At 42.7% G+C, this 21,620-nt stretch overlaps 1 protein-coding gene across 7 annotated transcripts in view; it reads right to left on the minus strand.

Moving 5' to 3' along the window:
* NFIC (nuclear factor I C) overlaps positions 1-21,620 on the minus strand; it is a 179,893-nt gene that overhangs the window by 20,939 nt on the left and 137,334 nt on the right. For 4 of the 7 annotated variants that reach the window (XM_087894085.1, XM_060694518.2, XM_034437704.3 and 1 more), the window contains 7 exons: positions 21,222-21,296; positions 20,254-20,328; positions 18,421-18,544; positions 14,710-14,834; positions 9,847-9,969; positions 5,990-6,174; positions 1,410-1,566 (listed from right to left, as the gene is read on the minus strand). In XM_087894085.1, coding sequence (XP_087750211.1) covers positions 1,410-1,566; positions 5,990-6,174; positions 9,847-9,969; positions 14,710-14,834; positions 18,421-18,544; positions 20,254-20,328; positions 21,222-21,296 — 864 coding nt within the window. The remainder of the gene's footprint in view (positions 1-1,409; positions 1,567-5,989; positions 6,175-9,846; positions 9,970-14,709; positions 14,835-18,420; positions 18,545-20,253; positions 20,329-21,221; positions 21,297-21,620) is intronic. The other 3 variants (XM_087894096.1, XM_087894095.1, XM_060694523.2) reach the window with 1 other exon arrangement.

The following is a 21,620-nucleotide window of genomic DNA, read 5'->3' on the forward strand; positions in this document are numbered from 1 at the left end:
AAGCGAGCAAATTTTCAGAAGGTAAGGAAAACACTTGCCCCTTTTATACAGGATGGGAAATGGAAGATGATATTGTATGGGAGAGCAGGACTAGACAGACAGGGACAAAATCCCAACACTAAGACTTTTTAAAACCCTATCAAAATGTTCCCCAAGTTATAAGCAACATTCTACTTCAGGAAAATCTTGGGAAAACGCTATACCCAGTCATAATGTGCTAGGAATGGGCAGTATTTCAAATTCATTTCCTAAAATTGTCTTCAGAGCCCAGAGTCTCTCTTCAAGGGATTAAAGCAGCTACATCTTTTTCTGAGATTGAACAGCAGGTTCTTGGGAAAAGACACAGCTGCTTTAAAAAACTCAAAATGCTGGAGTTATGCTAGTGCCCCTATGTGCTTTGAAGGACCTTTTTGAAATCAAAATAGATGTTCTGTGGCTCAGTGGCTAAGACACTGAGCTTGCCGATCAGAAAGGTTGGTGGTTCGAATCCCTAGTATAGGTCTCCTGTGTGAGCAGGGGGTTGGACTAGATGACCTCCAAGGTCCCTTCCAACTCTGTTACTGTTAAAATGATGTCAGGGGAAATAGGATCCAGGGCAATATTTTTCCAAACTTGGCAAATTTTAACTGGCTAGGGAAGTTTATGCTGGCTGAGAAATTCTAGAAGTTGAATCTGCACATCTTAAAATGGCCAAGTTTGAAAAACACTGTTCTGGAATCTGCGCAACGCCACACAAAGTTGCATGGAGGCTGCTTCTCAGAGACCCCAAATTTAGAAGGCCAATCGGAGAGCATGGCTGATAAACTTTTATGTCTGCCATGTAACTACCACCTTTTGCTTCTGGAAAGTTTGGGATACCCTATAATTTTCAAGGAATTGGTCTTTTTCAGTGTCCTTAAACATGTAAAGAAAGAGCCAAATGGAACAATTTCATTCCACAATTGCTCTCTTAAATTCGAGCTTCACTTTGTACGACAGGCATGCAAGGTAGATGATTAGAGGCCTTGGATTATGTTCTACGGAGCTACAAAGGCTGTCTTTATCTGCAACCTGGCATGTTTTATGGCAGCATGCATGTTTGCATGGGTTAGCATGCATGTTTGCTCAGTTTTTTTTTTTAAATCACTGATTTAAATCAATGGCCATTTCTGATCATTTAAATGAGTGATTTGAACTTCTGTTTAAATCCATGCACCCTGCTGCCATCTCATCTCAAAATCCTCTCCCCCAGAATGGCCATCCTCCTCCTCCCCCCCCCCGCTTGCCCCAAAATCACAAGGCTGCAGAGCAGTCTGAATTGGTGAAAATGGCCAGAGGGTAGGGAAGAAGAATTAGTGACAGATGGCAGACAGGTGGACAAGGCCATTTGGGAATGGGTAGGTGCAGGAATGGTGAGTGGGCTTGCTTACTGGGAGACGTCGGCGAGGTGGTCCCTCCCTCGGAAGTTGTCGTGGTAGATTTGGTGTCAGGTGAGATTGCCAGGCGGGGCATACCTGGAGGTGGTGGCGCCAACATCTGGGTAGGAAGGTAATGCCCGGGTACCTTCACTTGACCACCTCCATTTAACTAGGGACACAATATGAAAAAAAAAACACAGAGCAAGCCATTAGCACTGTCCACAGGAGTCACCTGCCCGCCCAGAGGAACCTCCCCCCTCAAAATGGGGACAGTGGGCGGGCTTCACTGGGGACCCTGGGAATCTTGGCCAGCTCACCTGACTGCAAATATGGAAGATCTATTCAATTGTCATGACTAAGAGTAAAATGTACCCTCCATGTATAAAAACTCTTTTACAATCTCACCTAAATGGTCTAGCTCAGGGGTGGGGAATGATGGCCCCTTTACGACCTGTGGATTTCGACTCCCAGAATTCCTGAGCCAACCTGGCTCAGGAATTCTGGGAGTCGAAGTCCACAGGTCGTAAAGGGGCCAACGTTCCCAACTCCTGATTATGTGGCCACACTGGTTTCTAATAAATCTATCAAGCGGCTTACTGTGACACTGTGCTAACAAGCTGCATTTTCTGTGCTCTTTATTACTCTTTAGCATTGCAAATGTAGGTTTATATTTTGCGATTTTTTGCGCAGATTGCCAAAACTGAATTTATAGCCACAGCCACACAAATAACCCAAAATGCTTCATAAAATATCACAAAAAAAGCAACAGTGCTATTATGATATGTGCAGTGGCATCAAAATTCTTTTTCTCATGATTTTTATGTATGTACCTGAATACTGTATATATGTTCGTGGATGTTATCAAAACATTACGGTACACAAAAAGAATCTTGATACATTCATACGTGATCACATAAACTGCTCTCCTATAGCATATTATTTTTACAGTGCCAAAAAGGAAAAAATAGAGAAAGATACTGTCAATTGTGGACTGAATAACATTTGTAAAGTAAAAAAAAGAAAGGAAAGAATGACAAGAATGTTAAAAATTGGGAGGAAATCCAGAGGAATATATTTGAAAAGCATTCTTAGTGCTCCCATTGCAGTTAGCACAGTATTGCCTATATCAGTGGTTCTAAACCTGTGGTCCCTGGACCTCTGAGGTGAGGCCCGCTATCATCACAGAGGGTCGGTGAAGGCTTGAAGAAATGTTATGATTTAAATCTTAAATCTTGGGGGTTTGTGGCCACAAAAGGAATTTAAAGGGGGTCCCTGGTGAAGAAAAGGTTGAGAACCACTCGCCTATGTAATATCATTTTCAGCCAGGGGTGGGCTGCTGAGGGTTCGCAGTGGTTAGGGAGAACCTCTAGCTATGATTCTGTGCAGTTCCAAGAATCCCCAAATCCCACTCCTGGCTGGCCCCGCTCACCCCTCCCCGGAGCTCCCACGCAGCCTGTTTTGGATGCAGGTAAGTGCAGGGTGCGTGTGGAGGCTCGGGGAGGGCGAAAAATGGGCCTACCGGAAGTTTGGGAAGGCCGGAAATGGGCCCATTTCCAGCCTCCAGAGAGCCTTCGGAGCCTGGGAAAGCCGTTTTTGCCCTCCCGGAGGCTCGAATAAAGCCTCTGGAGCCTGAGGAGGGCAAAAAAGCCCTCCTCCCACCCAGCCGTGGTGCAGCTTTAATTAGGAGAACAGTGAGAATATTTACTGTTCAAGCTCTCTCTCTATGACTCTCCACCACCAATCACCACAATCAGTGGAACAACTTGCCTGCAGAAGTTGTGAATGCTCCAACACTGGAAGTTTTTAAGAAGATGTTGGATAACCATTTGTCTGAAGTGGTGTAGGGTTTCCTGCCTAAGCAGAGGGTTGGACTAGAAGACCTCCAAGGTCCCTTCCAACTCTGTTATTCTATTCTATTCTATTCTATTCTATTCTATTCTATTCTATTCTATTCTATTCTATTCTATTCTATTCTATTCTATTCTATTCTATTCTATTCCTATTCTATTCCTTCTGGTCTGACAATTTATGCTACTTTTTCTTTTATCTTATTTAACCTGATAGCTCTTTCAGAGGGGCAGTTGGCATCTTCAGCACATACATAGGTAGTCCTCGACTTACGACCACAATGGAAACCCAAAATTTCTATTGCTAAGTGAGACGTTTGTTAAGTTATTTTTTTTTGGGGGGGGTCCCATTTTACGACGTTTTGTGCCACATTTGTTAGGTGAATCACTGCAGCTGTTTAGTTAGTAACACGGCTCTTTAAGCGAATCTGGCTTCTCCATTGGCTTTGCTTATCAGAAGGTCGCAAAAGCTGATCACGGGACCCTATGACACTGCAGCCGTCATAAAGAAGAGTCAGTTGCCAAGCCTCTGATCACATGACCATGGAGATGTTGCAATAATCATTAAGTGTGAGAAATGGTCATAAGTCACTTTTTCCAGTGCTGCTGTAATTTCGAAAAGTCGCTAAATGAACTGTTGTAAGTCGAGGACTACCTGTACAGTAGCTGTGTAGGTGAGGCAGATCCTACTACTCCATCTGAGGATCTCAACAGTTTTGTCAAAACTTTTCTTTGATCCCATCCTAAGCATCCTCCAGGCCCCGAACCGGGGCAGTGTCACAATCTATTTCCTTCTTGCACACGTTCGCAGCACGAAGCCTAAATGAGTGTGAATTCATTACCTCTTCACTAGCATTGCTCCGCCTGTGAAAACAGCACGCAAATACAGGGCTTCTCGATCTCACTTTGATTATTATTTATCTAGTCCAAGGAGGATTATACCGTATCTTATTTCAAGATGTACAATGCGACTGTAAGCTACATTTTCCCTTCACTAAACCCTTTACATACCTTTGGTACAAATGGCATTGGGCTTTGTGAACTTGCCTGAGGCATGCTATGCAAATTACAGATAATTACCATCAATGTTTTGAAGATCCGAGGATTTAATCCTCCTCAAACGCACACGTTTTTTTGTGTCCTGTTCAAAACCCACATACGTGCAGGTGGCACTTAACAGTTTAAAAAGTCCTCCATTCCTGATGTACGTGTCCTTGAAGGTTTTTATTTCCCCTTGGTGACAATACAGTCTTCCTCCATGATGGGTTTGGGTATTATTATTTTTTTTAACTTCACAGTCTAACTTAGAGCCATGGTCTCGGATAACTGTAGTATTATTTGTTTATTTGCTTGTTTGTTTGTTCATTAAATTTCTATGCTGCCCATTTCACTGATATAGCAACTCTGGGAAACTTACAATATAATAAAAAGTTAAAAAAAAATACTGAAAAACAATTAAAATTAGAAAAACTGAATAGAAAAGCTAAATGCCAAAAACTAAGATGATGGGCAGCTTAGAAGTGGAGATCTTGAAATTTCATTCCCAGAAACATATAAGCCTTGATCATCAACCTCCAATGTAGTAAGCCCCTCTCAAGACCCCAGGCCAAGCGGCAGAGCTAAATTTTTAGGCTCTTCCCAAAGATCAGGAATGTGAGGGCGGACCTCACCTCCAACGGGAGAATGTTCCAGAAGGTGGAGATCATAGCAGAAAGGCTGTCCTCCTGGACCCTGCCAGCCAAAATTCTTTGGTCAACAGGCTCCAAAGTAGGTGCTTTCTGCAGTAGTAGTAGTAGTAGTAGTAGTATACACTAACAGATCTGACCCTGCTTCTCTCTGTTCAGCCAAGATCAGATGCTGCCTGCTAAGGCTTAGCTGTTTTACAAATGAAATTTCAAGAACAGAAGGACGAATCTCAGCCCCAATAACCATCCTCTGCCCCAATGCCAAGTGTCATCGTTTTAAATTTATTAAGAATAATCGCTTAGAACCAAGCTATGTCATTTTAAAAATACTTCAGGGCATTATGTGAAAGTAAAAATAACTGATGCCAGGACCAAACACAACACAACACAAAACAAAACATAAGAACAATGGTGAGCATTTCAATCAAGTATGAAAGTGGAAATGTGGGTCCAAGATTGAAATGGTACAATGTGGCTTAAACCTTTTTTTTTTCTTTTTACATTTGGCAACTTCAAAATGAATGGACTTGACCTCCCAGAATTCATGGTGGCTGTTGAATTCTGGGAGTTGAAGTCCACTCGTCTTAAAAGTTGTCAAGTTTGAAAAAACACTGGCTTAAACTTTGTTGCTTAGGGAGTCTGGAAGTCCCAACACATTTAGAGAACACCAGGTTGGAGAAATCTGGCTTTAAGTATAACAGTTAGAAAATATATAAGTATTTTTTTCATGACGGATCAAAAACACTGAAGAGCTAGAGGAACTGCTCGGTTGCATGGGTATTCCAAATAAACTGCCATGCCGTTCCTCCTTGGACTCAGGGAGTCATGAACTAGACCAGGGGTCTCCAACCTTGGCAACTTTAAGCCTGGCGGACTTCAACTCCCAGAATTCCCCAGCCAGCAAGCTTGCTGGCTGGGGAATTCTGGGAGTTGAAGTCCGCCAGGTTTAAAGTTGCCAAGGTTGGAGACCGCTGAACTAGACTGAACAGAGAGGCATTAGGGACTATCCACACCACAAGACAAAAGGCGACAGGAGTTATAACCCTGGCAAGTTCCTTACCGGTCCTGGTTGTTGATTGGATGGGTCACAAGCCAATGAGACGAGGTCTTTCAGAGGGTCCTGTGGATTCAGATGAGGCGGGTACCTTATGGCTGTGTGCTGGAAGTAGGTGGAGGCCGCCTGGGGCAGGATCGAAGTGGTGGGAAAGTGCAGCGCAGAGGAGGGGTGGGGACTTCGAGAGATACCTGCAGAGGGTGAGAGAGAGAGAGAGGAAACTGGGCGGCCTTCATCAACAGCATGCACCCAGACCCTCCTGCTCCCGAGCACCTCTGCCGAAACGATTAGAAGGGCCTTCCTCCATCTTCCTCCTCCTCCTTCTGGAGCAAGCAAACTTCCATCTCCTTTCCCCTCTCCAACTTCCCTGGGCAAGTCAACAAACCCTACAGGAATCTCTCACTCCCATTCATCTTTAGATCATGTTAAGGGGCCAAGCACCACCAACACTATCCTCTGGGGGGCAACATCTGGCCTTTGGCCACACATCCAAAACTGTACTCTGATCCCACAAAATTTCACTGCTAGCTTCAGAAAGGCAGCGGCACCTCCCTTGACTTACCGCATCAGCACTAATTCCCAAACTTCCTAGAATTCTGTTAAATCTTTACAAGTGTGGCTCTGCTGGCCTAAATTTTTAAAACCTAATCTCTCTCTCTCTCTTTTTTGCTTTTTGCAAATAAACCACATGCAACTTTTACTGGGAAATTTTCAAGAGAATTTGGGTTGCTTGATACACTGAACTATTTTTTCTTGACTTCCACAATTAATCGTATTCTGAAGAATTCTGGAAAAAAAAAAGCTGAAATGATCTGTAAAAATCCAATTCTACCCTATCCTGTGCCAGAAAGCTTCCTTCCCTAACTTGGTGCCTTACAGATTACCATGTTGATGGGAGCTGTAGTCCAACACATCTAGAGGGCACCAAGTTGAGGAAGGCTGCCTTTAATTTGAGCAATTCATCTGAGTTCTATAATAAAAACTATCCACTTGGTCTTGTTCTGGTCCGCCAGCAGCCTGAGGGACTGGCAGCGGAGTCGGACAGTAAGGAGGCTGAGAAAGAACATGGGCCAGTCCTGGAGGCTGGGGAAGGCCCAGATAAGGGCTCTGCGTCAGAGGCAGAGATGGGGCCAGGGCCATCCGGAAGTGATGTGCAGACTCTGGAGCCTCCAGAGGCTGAGAGCAGAGAGGCAGAGGAACAGGAGGAATGCATGAGAAGAGCTGCCAGAAGGCAAGAGCTGCTAAAGCAAAAAGGACAACTCGTGAGTAAGGCCAAGAGATGATTGGCCCCTCCCATAAGGCTTAAAAGATCAGCAATGGCTCTTGGGCTCTTTGTTGGAAAACAATGTTGATAGATTTGTTTCTTGTCTTGCTGCATTTATTTCTTGTCGGCGTCTTCTGCTTCTGAACTTTTGCCAAGAAAAGCCTTTGGCAGGTTGCCTAATTAGACCAAGGTTGATGATAAGGCTGAAGAATTGTGTTATGAAGAATTTGTTTTGAATTAGTTCGGACCAGGGGTGAAATGCTCCCGGTTCGGACCGGCTCGGGCGAGTAGGTAGTGATGGCGGCGGGCAGTTCGGAGAACCAGTAACAAAAATCCCTGCCCCCGCCCCCCATGTTCTTTTTTTAGACCTAGCCATTTAAAGTTTAGGAAGTTTTAAATTTAGCTGCTTTTATATAAAAATAAAAATAAATTAAAATAAAATAATATTTGTGCAGCTTTCTGAGATTTAGTGTGTTTCTGTAGTGTTTCACTCTAACTACACAAACACACAAAATCTCACAAAGCTGTATGTGGAATTTTGTGTGTGTAAAGTGTGAAAGTTGGTTTTTGTGGCTTTTTGTGGCTGTGTGAGGTTCCTGCTTGTTGCAGGGGCCATTTTGGGTCTAGCACAGCTGCTTTTACATTGTGGGTGAGCCAGTTGTGTTGTGTTGTGTTGTGTGTGTGTAAAGTGTGAAAGTTGTTTTTTTGGGCTTTTTGTTGCTGTGTGAGGTTCCTGCTTGTTGTGGGGCCATTTTGAGTCTAGCACAGCTGCTTTTACATTGTGGGTGAGCCAGTTGTGTTGTGTTGTGTTTTGTACGTTAAAAAGAGGCAAAGAAGTGACATTGACTTGGCCACGGCCACCCAGTCACCTTACCACCAAGCCCCGCCCACTAATTAAGCCACGCCCACAGAACCAGTAGCAAAAAAAAATGAATTTCACCCCTGGTTTGGACTACGCTGAGAATGAGTTAATTCTCAGCTGATCTAATAAAGTCTGTTTGTTTCAAACTGATTGCGTCTGATAATACCTACTTGGGCCTGAGTCACAACAGGTCTGCAGACACAGTTAAATTCAAAAGATGCTGAACAAATGTAATATTATAGAGAGAAAAGAAAAAAATTGGATGTAACGCAGAATCATAGAATTGGAAGGGACCTTAGAGGTCTTCCAGTCCACCTCCCTGCCTCAAATAACTAAACTACCAGAATTCACTCATTTCTGCAAGAGAGATCCAGTTTTCTTCTCACAGCTGAAATGTTAGATGCGTGTACAAGTAGTCCTCAATTTACGATTCTTCATTTAATAAGGCTTGAAAAAGTGATCTGTTCTCAATGTTCTGACCGCCACATTACCCTGATGGTCATTTGATCATAATTTGGGCCCTTGCCACTGGCTCATCGTTATGATGGTTGCATTGATTGTGGTTTCCAACTTTCCCAACCAGCTTCTGACAAGTGACATTAATTGGGGAAGCCAGATTTTGCTTAACATCCATGTGATTCACTTAACAACCACATGAATTGCTTAACAACTATGGTAAAAATTACTGTGAAATCATTTTGTAAAATGATGACTCGCCTCACGACCGCATCGCTTATCAACCAAACTTCTGTCCTGTTCCCAACTTCATAAGTTGAAGACTACCTGTATAAGCAGTGGAGGAATAGTTTAGCTAGCAGTCTTGCCCTCTTCCTATAGTTCATAATGGCAATTTTCTCTTCATTTGAAATGTTGCATTATGTGCACGTTCATCGCTTGCTTTGAGGTTTCATTTTCATTTCTTTATTTTGCTTTTTAAGTGCAAATAATTCTGGAAATTGAGAAAAGGGTGGTTCCCTGAAGACATAACAAGCACCTACCAGTCAGGGCTGTGTGCACAGCTGGATTCTGTTACAGAATTCTGGGATAATTTCTTCCCAAAGTTAGACCCCTGAGAGGAATAGCTACATTTTTGCTGATTGCAGCAAGGAGGCTTCCAAAGCAATCTTTTCCTCTAATAAAGTTATATTTATCTTAACTCAGGCAGTTTCCTTTGATGGGGGCTGACCTATGCTAGCATTAGCTGCTGAATCTAGTGTATTTTTGAACTCTTCCAGAACTATTGAATCTTCCATCCCATCTCCTAAAAGCATTCTGGCAATTGTTGCTTAGGAAGATTAATAGCAACTCTCCCTTGGAGAACTTCTGACAATGCAGCTTCTTCTCGTCTCTTCCCACATGTTGCTGAACTGCCATTCTTAGGAAGAAGGAATTACTATGAAAAAGAATAAGCAAGCGACCTTTTTATAATTAGATCTTTGAGACCTATGCCTACCCACAGGCTGTTCTAAAATTGGCAAACAGGCAGAACGAAAGGAAGGAAGAAAAATGAAGGTTTTGAATGCTCCCCTAAATGAGGAATTCTTAGAAAAGAAGCACAATAAGAAGACACTCGTGTCTGATGCGCTCGTTTTTCCATGGAGATATTTAAAAATAAGTAACATTATTAAAACTATCAGAATCCCCTCCTCTACACTTGAAATAGTAAAATAAAGATTCTATATCAGATCGGCATAATAGCCATAATCATCCTTGCCCCTCGTAAAGCAGCTTACATACCACTGTGTACGGCAATGACAGGACGGTGATGCTGAGTAAACAGCCGGGGTGAAGTGTCCTGCGGAGATGGGCTGTTGAAGGGAGACTTATCCATTTCTGTCTTTTTCACAGTTGGAGAGATGCCTGGAGAAGAGATGGGAGGAAGAGGCGTGTTACAATGTCATTGAAATAGTTGGTTGCTGGCATCACTATGCCCTCCAAAACAGTGTTTCTCAACCGTGGCCACTTCAACCACGGACTTCAACTCCCAGAATTCCATAGTCAGCATTGTTGGCTGAGGAATTCTGAGAGTTGAAGTCCACCCACCTTAAAGTGGTCAAGTTCGAGAAGCACAGCTCTAAATCGGGGAAGGTTCCCAATCTTGGCAACTTTACAATGTGTGGATTTCGACTCCCAGAATTCCCCAGCCAGCCATGGGTGGGGAATTCTGGGAATTGAAGTCCACATGTCTTTAAAAGTTTCCAAAATTGGGAACCCCCAGTTTAAACTATATTTCTGTTCTTTCTGTACAGCTTGGAAACCATCCTTTAACGACAGCATGTTTTTCAGAGATCCAACCAACGGAAAAATGTTAGCTTTTCCTGAGTCGTTAGTATCATTTACAGCAGTGCCCTGGACTTCCCAACTATAAAAAGGGACCAGGTGTTTTTCATGCAGCCCAGTTCATGTATGTGGCTTAGTTTTATTCATTTTATTTATATTTATTTATAATTTAATTTATATACCGCCCTTCTCCCAAAGGACTCGGGGCGGTGTACAGCCAATTAAAAACACAAGGTACAAACAACAGTTTTAAAATAGTTAAAAGTATTAAAACAATTTCGGCCCGAATTTAAAACCCAAAATTTAAAACACCCAATTTAAAATCATTTACATAGATAGCCTGCCTGGCGGAACAGCAGGGTCTTAAGGGCACAGCGAAACACACGGAGGTCGGAGATCTTGCGTATTTCCGGGGGCAGTTCGTTCCACAGGGCAGGAGCTCCCACAGAGAAGGCCCTTCCCCTGGGTGTCGCCAGCCGACATAACTTGGCCGATGGCACCCTGAGGAGTCTATCGAGCATATCTTGTTTTTTGTCACTTGGCATTATCCTTTCCAGTGGTGGGTTTCAAAATTTTTTACTATCGGTTCTGTGGGCGTGGCATGGCTTGGTGGACATGGCTTGGTGGACCTGGCACGGGAAGGATATTGTAAAATCTCCATTCCCGATCAGCTGGGACTCGGGAGGCAGAGAATACATGGGGGCGGGTCCAGTCAGAGGTGGTATTTACCGGTTCTCCGAATTACTCAAAATTTCCACTACTGGTTCGCCAGAACTGGTCAGAACCTGCTGAAACCCACCTCTGATTTTTTTTCCCATGTCTGTGTAGCTCTCTCCTTATGGCTCATCGGTGCTGAGCCACTATGAGCCACTATTCCCGGATACTGTTCAAGATTTACCTGTAGAAGTTTTTCTATTTTAATTTGTGACACATTGATGGAATGGAGCTTGCTCCTAGGTGGTTGTTTGGAGAATCCTACAAATGGGCTTCTATCCTTTCCTATAAATATCAAAGCCCACCCCTCCCCCATATGTGTGCATGTCTGCAACAGGATGCACTTAATCTCCTCTATCTGCTGGCTCAGATTTATCTGGGCCAGTTGGTTTAGTCCATGCCACTAAAAGGTTTAGTCCTTTCTCAGACACTCATTTGGAAGGATTTTACAGAACATCCAGGACAGGATTGAAATTAAACCTCTTCTTGCAAAGCATTTTAAACATATTTCTACTTAGGGAAAGAATAGGTGGGCATATTCCCCCCTTTTTTTAATTCTTTGCCTAAAGGCAGGCAAATAATAACCACAATAATATTGCAATGTTTATTGAATTAATTGTTAACTGATTATTTTTTTAAAAAATCCCTTTTGAATGAGTAAAAATAAAATAAGTTTTTAAACTAAATTTATTATTATACTATTTTAACTAAATAAATAGTTTTATTTTTTTTAAAAAACATTTAACATCTATATATGTTAAAACATTTATAACATCTGCAAATGGAAAACATTTTCTCAAATGAGCACAGAACCACCGAAAAACCAGATTCACTTAATGACTACATTGATTCTTTTAATAACTATGGCAAAAAAGGCCATAAAATTGGGCTCAATTAACTGCCTTCTTTAGCAATGGAAGTTCTGGCCTCAACTGTGGTCATAAATCAAGGACTACCTATAGATAGCTTTCAGAAGCAGCCCTGCTACAATCAGAGCTAATAAGTGTTGATCCCCAGGATTTCCATGCATTGGTCCAACCAAGGGTGGGTTCTAAATTTTTTTATTACCGGTTCTGTGGGCGTGGCTTATTTTGTGGGCATGGCTTGTGGGCATGACAATTCTTTAGGATTTAGCAGAGGTACTGGTCTACCAGGCTTTTAACTGCTTGCAGAGCTGTACCAGTGTACCCATTTGTTTTTGGAGGCACTGGTCTACTCATTCGTTTTTGGAGGCACCACACTGCCTTTTAACACTGATCAGCTGTAGGGCGGCCCTTTGAAGCCCCACAGCAAGAGTTTAAACAGTTTTTTTTCCTTCTAGCCTATCAGCTGGGACTCGGGAGGCAGCAATAGATTGGGGGTGGGGTAAAATAAAATGTAAGAATAACGCGGGGGGTGGGGGCAGGGGGGTGGGAGGGCCCAGCTCCCGAACAAAGAGAACCAGTTTGGTGACGTCATATCATCACTACTACTGGCTCGGCCAAACCACTGGGTCCAACCCTTTTTTGAAACCATCCAAGCTGGTAAGCAGCACAGCAATTCATCAGCAATATTTTCTCAGTATGCATCAGTTAAAATATTACATATTGAAAATAATCTTGATGTAATCATATTGTATGCATAATCATATAAAGATAGCTTTCCCCCTCTTCTGTATACATATATGTATATAAAACGTGGGTGCTGAGAAGGGAAAAAAACAAGTGGAAGTTATATACATTAAATTAGTAACTCTCTGATTCTGGAATTTAGTCTCGATATTATTCTACTTGATTCAGAATTAATCCTGTATTGTTAGTGAGACTGATTGTGCCCTCCTGCAGACTGTGTTTTTTTAAAATGACTTGAATAATCTTTTATTGTTTTTAAACTATTATTGTGGATAATTTTGGTTATTACATTTGCATGGTTTCATGTTTTTAAATCTGTATGCAGCTCAGAGTCACATGCGCGAGATGGGCAGCTGTATAAATGTACCAATAATTATATAAAAATTAAAATACAGTAGATAACACATTCCCAAACAATATGGTAATGGAATTAGAAAAAAAAATTAATTTTCCTCACTCTTCAAAGAAAGTTGTAAAAATCACAATGATTTCTTGATTTGACGGCTAAGTATTTCCTAGTTGTTATCTATCAATACAGTATTTCCGGCATATCTCTATATTCAGTAGTTCAGACAGATCTGCAACAATTACACTGAAGGTGTCCTTGGTGCTGTCTGAGCTTGGTTGTTTTCTTGCAGACGTTTCATTACCAAACTAGGTAACATCATCAGTGTCACCTAGTTTGGGTAATGAAACGTCTGCAAGAAAACAACTAAGCTCAGAGAGCACCAAGGGCCCCTCATTTCAACCCTGAACTACAAATATTCTCCTTTATGGGTACCAATTACACTCTTCACATGATTGATGGCAGCTCCTGGGGGCCTGGGATGCTGGCCCTGAAATAGGAAAACAGGAAGCCAGTGAAAATGCTAAATATTCTGCAAAATGTCTCACAGGGTGCTTTTTTTCCCCCCAAAAGGCAACTGGACGGTTGTTGTTTTTTTCCTTGAGGAAGAAGAAAAAGACATTTCTCTTCCAAGATGGTTCCTCAGTTGTGACTGGATGGTGGGGTGATGGAAAGATAGGAAGGACAGAACTTATCCTTCCAACATCCCTCCCCACCCTCCCGCCAACACCATCATCCAGTCACAACCATCACAGCTTCTTTGATGAGAAGCGAAATGCTTTCTTCTTTCTTCAGGGAAAAAAAAAATAGTGCAGTTCCCTTTTGGGGACAAAAAAAAAACAACACCTCTGAAACAACTATGATCTGTATGTCTGAGGAATCTCCATGGACATTTATTCTGCAAAGGCATTTACCGTATTTTTCGGAGTATAAGACACAACAGAGTATAAGACGCAGCTTAGTTTTTGGGGAGGAAAATAGGGGAAAAAAAATCTGCCTACCAGGTATTCATCTGGCTAGCGTCCTTAGTCTGGTCAGCTTCAGCACATTAGTTTGCTGGTTTTTATCCCCTGCTTGGGGATAAAGAACAGCTTCTAAAGAAACAACTGATCTTTGGAGAGAGAAGCAATGAGAAAAGCAGGCAAACTAGGGAGATCGCTTCACTCGCTATCGCCTCGTTAGGGCTGAAAAAAAGCTTCACAGCTGAGAGTCGGAGGGAGCAGGCAAAGCAGGGAAGCAGAGATCGCTTCACTCATTGCGCCACATTAGGGCTGAAAAAAAGCTTCACAGCTAAGAGTCGGAGGGAGCAGGCAAAGCAAGGAAGCAGAGATCGCTTCACTCATAGCGCCACATTAGGGCTGAAAAAAAGCTTCACAGCTGAGAGTCGGAGGGAGCAAGCAAAGCAGGGAAGCAGAGATCGCTTCACTCGCTATCGCCTCGTTAGGGCTGAAAAAAAGTTTCACAGCTGAGAGTCGGAGGGAGCAAGCAAAGCAGGGAAGCAGAGATCGCTTCACTCGTAGCGCCTCATTAGGGCTGGAAAAAAGCTTTGAAAAATTTTCAGCCTCTTTTTGGAGGGAAAAAAGTGTGTCTTATACTCCGAAAAATACGGTAAACTAGCAGGGAGACCAGGCCCATCTCCCGCAGACTTACTCCCTTCCATGTCCTCCGTCCAGTTGCGGCTGCTACTTGTGGGAGAGCTAGGGGAGGTGTAGTATTCGCCCCCAGGGCTGGTATCCAGATCATCCTCCATGGATCCTGACTTGTGCCGTTTGCTCCTTATGGGAAAAAAAAAGGAGAGACATGGTTTTAATAGCAATTTAAAAATCTAAGAACAGTCTCCTCTAACTACATCATTGTCTCTAAAAGCAGAATAACCCACTGCAATCCTCGACTTACAACCCCAATTGAGACCCACATTTCTGCTGTTAGGTGAGGCGTTTGTTAAGTGAGTTTTGTCCCATTTTATGACCTTTCTTGCTACAGTTGTTAAGTGAATCACTGCAGTTTGATAAGTTAGAAACGTGGTTGTTAAGTGAATCTGGCTTCCCGCATTGATTTTGCATGTCGAAACATTGTAAAAGTTGATCACATGACAGCAACAGTCATAAGTATGAGCTAATTGCCAAGCGTCTGAATTTTGATCCCATGATCATGTGGCTACTAATGGTCAGGTCACTTTTTTCAGTGCTGTTGTAACACTAAATGAACTTTGTAAGTCAAGGACTACCATGAAGGGCAACGGCTATCACAGAAGCTAAATTTTGAAAGGAACTTCCTCCTTTTTATACTTCATTGCTCTGGGTAATAATTCACTAAGTCCAAGAATTTAGGATTGCTCTGAGGAGCTTTACATGGTGAAATATGATTCCAAAGAGAGGCAAACGAGGTAAGAAGATCGAGACAAAGTAAACAAACTGCAACTATTCCCTTAACACAGTCCTAACATTATGGTGGAAGGAAAAATAAAGAAGAGAAGAGAAAATGGAAGACGTTTTGAAGAACAGGTGTTTTAGTAGCGAGCCTAGCACAAAAAGTAAAAGAAGAATTGTTTTAAGGGATAGGAACAAAAGACAGAACAATGATATATTGGGATATGTCAGTGGAATAATAAAAAGAAAAAAGGTAATGGAGGATTTCATAGGCATCTAAGAGCTCAAGAACGCCAAGATGGCAACCGTGATCATGTGACTGAAGTCCCACCCTTTTTTTCTCTGAAAGTTTGTGGATAAGGATTAGGACAGGGGTCAGCAACCTGCAGCTCCGGAGCCGCATGCGGTTCTTTGGGCCCTCTGCTGTGGCTCCCTGTCAGGTGATCCCACCACTGGCTGCCCCCCCCCTCACTCTCCCCTCCCAGTCACTCCTCGCCTGGCCTGAGAAGGTAATGGCAATGGCGGCGGATGGAGAAGTGGCCAGGGTAGATACAGAGAGATACACAGAGAGAGAGAGAGAGAGAGAGAGAGAGGGGAGAGAGAGAGAGATGTCAAAAGGATTTTGTGGTTCCCAGTGTTTTTTAACAACTGGTTCTCTGCCTTAATGACCAGCTGGGTAGGTGTGGATAGGGGGGAGGGGGTCATGTGACTGGTGGAAGTGAGTGACATTGAGTTGGCCATGCCCACCCAGGTTTTGTGGCTCCAAGTGGTGTTTTCTTTTCTGTGGGAAATGGCTCCAAATGGCTCCTTGAGTATTTAAGGTTGCAGACTCCTGGATTAGGAGTTTGTGCAAAGTCTGGTGGCGAGTAGCAAACCAGGCAGGGAGTGAAGGAATTATAAAAGGTAAGAGCATATCATCCCCCCTAGTTGAACATTGACTAATCTATTGCAACAATAATAGCTTCCCCACCCCGTGCAAAGCAGGTCTAGAATGTATAACCTTCTACCTCTAGGATCCCTCCCTAGATGTCTTTTGGTCTTTTTAATTCACTTTTTTAATGCTCTTGTCTAGTTTTGTTTTGTCTCTGTTAATTTTTCTTTTCTTTTTTTATTTTAATCGTCTAAATAAAAAAAAAATCGATTAAAAAAACAAAAGGTAAGAGCATTCACAGCAGATCATAGCTACATAGGAAAGAATTCCCCCCCCCCTAATTAAAAGGTGATGGAATTTCTAAAGGTTGAGATGGTAGCATTTTTGGCTCATAAGAGTATGTCACCAGATGATCACCTTTACAATTTCAGTTCTGATCCTAAGAGGACAGTAGAAGCGGTTGTTTCAATGATACGGAAAGAGCTGTCAAAGATTCCACCTTCCACTTTCTCAAGCAATTTGCATCCCAGATGTTTGAGACATGTGGATGTGATGTGGTTGAATAAGTCAGGATCATGATTCAGGTTGTTTCAAAAAGTGAGAAAGGAAGGAGAAAATTGGAGCGTGAAACCTACAGCCTTCTAGCTTGAAACCCTACCTTTTACCTCAGTTAGAAGAAAGACTGCGTTAAATCAAAATCAGAAAAAGAGAATAACCGAGTTGGAAGGGACCTTGGAGGTCTTCTAGTCCATCACCCTGCTCAAGCAGGGGATCCTATACCAGTGATGGATAACCTGTTTCTCTTTGGGTGCCAAAAGAGCATGCAATAACGCACACATGTGCTGGCACCCATAATGCAATGCATGCACCACTGCGCATGCGCGCATCACCCCCCACTCCTCCTGCACATGTGCAAGTGATCCCACCGCATCTCCCGTGTATGTGTGCAAGGGGTGGGATTCAAAAATTTTAGCAACCTGCACCACGGCAGGGGGCTGTTTTTGCTCTCCCCAGGCTCCGGAGGCTTTTCTCAAGCCCCCAGGAGGGCAAAAATGACTTCCCCAGGGCTCCGGAGGCCCTCCAGAGACTGAAAATAGGCTCTTTTCCAGACTTCTGGAAGGCCCGTTTTTCATCCTCCCGAGGCTTTCCCTGAGCCTGTGGGAGGGTGAAAAAGGCCTTCCCCTGGGCTCCAGAGGCCCTCTGGAGGCCAGAAATGGACCCGTTTCCGCATTTCTGAAATGTGCACGCCGCTCCTCCCCGCAACCCACGTACATCTCCCGCATGCATTCCGCCCCCTACCCATCCCAAAAGTCAGCTTGCCGGCAGGAGGCGCGCATGCGCAATGGACCTGAGCTGGGCGATGGCTCGCATGCCCGCAGTGAGGGCTCTGCGTGCCAGCTGTGGCACGTGTGCCATAGGTTCACCATCACGGTCCTATACCATTCCAGACAAGTGTAATGTAAAAATCATACATTGACTGCAAATACAGGAAATCCTTGACCTACAGCAGTTCGTTTAGTGACCGTCTGAAATTACAGTGGCACTGAAAAAAGTTACTTACCACTGTTTTTCACACTTACAAACTTTGTAACATCCCCATGGTCATGTAATCAAGATTTGGATGCTTGGCAACTGGCTCATATTTATGACGGTTGCAGCATCCCAGGGTCATGTGATCCCCTTTTGCGACCGTCTGACAAGCCAAGTCAATGGGGAAGCCAGATTCACTTAACAACCTGGTCACTAACTTAACAACGGCAGCGATTCATTTAACAATTGTGGCAAGTAAGGTCATAAAATGGGGGTAAAACTCACTTAACAATTGTCTCGCTTAGCAACATCAATTTTGGGCTCAGTTGCGGTTGTAAGTCACGGACTATCTGTAACTAGAAAATAATTTCTAGTTGCAAGGAATGGCTGGATAAAAATCCTAATTCTTGAAGACCCCCTTCTGGATATCCCCCAATTTTGTGTGACCTGGCATCCTTCCTATTCCATCCCTTGAATCCTCAGTGGGGTAAAAATTTTATTCCATAAACACACACACACACGTAACCCATACAGAAGGAGGGAGGGAGGGAGAGGGGGGGAGAGAGAGGGAGCACGCAAATGTAGACTTACCCACTGGAGGAAGTGCTGGGGAGCGTCCGCCTCATCCCTGTACTTGAGGGATTCAGGTCGTATGCTAAGTGCCCTTGCAACTCTCCCAAAGAGAAATTTGGACCTGTGCCTGTCACCACTGGTGCTGTGAATGACAGAGGGAGAAGAACCATCAATTATAGGAAGGGATAATGAATGATTCATAAAACAATGATGCGGGATGGACTTCTTTGCTTTCATCAGTGGTGCTCTGTCAGAGAAGATGGCATTGTTTCTCAACTTTTTACTTTTACTTTACTTTTATTTGATTTGTATACCGCCCTACTCCTGAAGGACTCAGGGCAGTGAACAATCAATAATAAAATACATACATACAAAATTTAAAAAGCAGAAATAAAATCGAATTAAATAGTTTGGCCCAGACAGATTAAAACCCCAATCAATTTAAAACCAATTTAGACTTTAAGTATTCAAGATATTAAAAACGTTAAAATATTAAAATTGTTTAAAAGAGGGAGAAACTATGGCAACTGTAAGATGTGTGGGCTTCAACTCCCAGAATTCCTCAGCCAATACAACTGGGCTGGGAAATTCTGGGTGAAATCCAAACATCTTAAAGTGGTTGAGGTTGAGAAACACTGAATTAGACGGTCAAGTGGATGTGGGGAATGCTGGGAGTTGAAATCCACCCATCTTAAAGTGGCCAATAGAAACACTGGATTATGGAGTGAAGTGACGTGGTATAATGAAATAACTATACAGTATCTATAAATATGCACTATAAAAATAGGCCAATATACACATATATATCAGTGGTGGGTTGCTCCCAGTTCTGTCCGGTTCTTGTGAACAGGTAGTAAAAATGGCGGAAGGCTCCGCCCACCCGCCCGGGCGTCATAATAGATGATCTGCGCATGTGCAGAAGCTTCTGTGCGTGCGCTCCCATTGCAAACTGGTAGTAAAAGTAAGTACAACCAACCCTTGATACAGGGGTGAAACCCAGCAGGTTCTGGAGAACCGGTAGCAGAAATTTTGAGTAGTTCGGAAAACTGGTAGCGGAAATTTTGAATAGTTTGGAGAACCAGCAAATAACACCTCTGGCTGGCCCCAGAGTGGGGTGGGAATGGAGATTTTGCAGTATCCTTTCCCTGGAGTGGGGAGAGAATGGAGATTTTGCAGTATCCTTCCCCTGCCACGCCCACAGAACCAGTAGTAAAAAAAAATTGGATTTCACCACTGCCCTGATACATACACACACACGTATGTATGTATGTATGTATGTACGTACGTAACAGTTAGAACTGAAGAAGCTTCTTAGATGAGAAACGAAACGTTTTCAAAGAAAAAAAAACAAGAAAGTCCAGTTGCCTTTTGGAAAAAGGCACTTTTGAGACAACCATGAACCTGGATGATTGAGAATCTCCATAGACATCAGATTCTCTTGTCTATAGATTGCATGGAATAAATTCGCAATGCTTTTGAACTCTATCTGGCTCCTGGTTTCGTGTGCCTGAAAGTAACTCCATCTTGCCTGGGTTCAGATTCAGCTTGTTTCCTCATGCAGAACCCAACAGATGATAGACAAAATTTCAACACTATAGCCATCTTGAGCATCATCAGAACCAACAGATGACTTTTCCCAGTAGCTGGGAGATAGATATTAAAAGTAAAAATACTGTAATTTTTACAGTATTATAATGGGGAAATGAAAATAAGGAAAAAGAATGGATTATATAAACAGTGTGGAAAAATTAGCAAATCCTACTCATGCCTGCATTTCAAACAATATAGCATAACTGACAAAAGTGAGAATTAAATAGGGAAAAAAAACTAATAAGGATACAAGTTACTCACTCCGGGAAACTTGGATAAGTTCTGTGACACTGAACACACCTGACGTAACAAAATTCTCTTGAAAATCTGCTGCATCTGCAAAAGAGATTTTGGACTCATTCAGAAACTGCTACAATAATCAGGTTTTTTTTTCTGAATTGTTCAACGTTTTCAGTGTCAGGTTTTGACTTACAGAAAGAAACTTCTTATACTATAAATCAGGTAATTAGCATTTAATCCTAAATATTCCAGACTGGATACTTTTTAAACTCTTTTCTCCCATTTATCAATTTTTTTAGACCAGAAAGAACAAGAGTCTGTGAAAGCAGCCAGCCAAAGAAGTTTGACCATAAAATAATTTAATATTTTATAACAGCCACTGGTTATGTCAGTTTTGGATGATGGAATAATAATTTTAACAGCATGAGGTTGAAGAAGGCCTTTATATAAAAAGTACCAAACTGAAGTAGTTTTTTTACAAGCTGGCTGTCAGTCCCCTTCTGAAACTCATTAGATGTCTGTATTTAACAATGACATGATTGGCTTTATTGATAGGTTTTCTCATTTGTCTCTTCCTCTTAAAAGTTGACCAAAGTTGAGAAACACAGATTTAGAGACTTGCTGACCGAAGCTGGTTGAAGATGTTCATTCCATGTTATCCTCAAGGCTGTGGTGGAATCTGATTTGGTTTGAAATAAATCAGTTTTTTGTTGTTGTTGTTTTTTTACTAAATTGAGAAGGTGGGAAGAGACAGAACAGGACTCCAAACCAATCCTATTTCTAAGCCTGCCTTGAGGTGCTTCTCCATTACTAATTCATTTCCTGATTGGCTTAACCCTTGAGAGAATCCATCCTTCCATCAGTCGGTTCCAGAGAACCATCCCACCTAATTCTTTCAGGATTTGTATTGGAGGTCCAGGGAACCACAGACCGACAGCTTCATACATTCACCCACACCTTTCCTCTGTCCTTTTTTTGGTGTTGCTCACCCAGCGTGATTATGGGTTTACTATCCTCCTGGTCAGAACCGATTCCCGTCCTGGGACTGCTGCTTTGATCTGAATCTGAAAAGAAAAGAATTGCGCATTACATTTTACAGCTCTACACAACCGGGGTCTACACACATACGCTTGTCTTCTTTTTGGTATTTGGTGTTGTTGTTTTTTTCCTTTCAGAAGTTGCTTTCCATAACCAAGAAGTTTAGAGCAGCATCCAAGGCTGGCTGACCAAAACACAATGTCAGAATTTCTTTAGGCAAAGTGAAGTGGCTTTTTCCCGACAGCCACTCATTTTGGGAGGCAAGAACATGAGTTAGTTTTAATATGATATTTTTGCTGTAAGGGAAAAAGATTTGTGTAAAGTTGGGGAGGGGGTCGGGTCTCCTGCCT

This window comes from Pantherophis guttatus, chromosome 1 (genome assembly GCF_059756535.1).
Source record: "Pantherophis guttatus breed Tessera chromosome 1, ASM5975653v1, whole genome shotgun sequence".
Lineage (NCBI taxonomy): Eukaryota > Metazoa > Chordata > Lepidosauria > Squamata > Colubridae > Pantherophis > Pantherophis guttatus.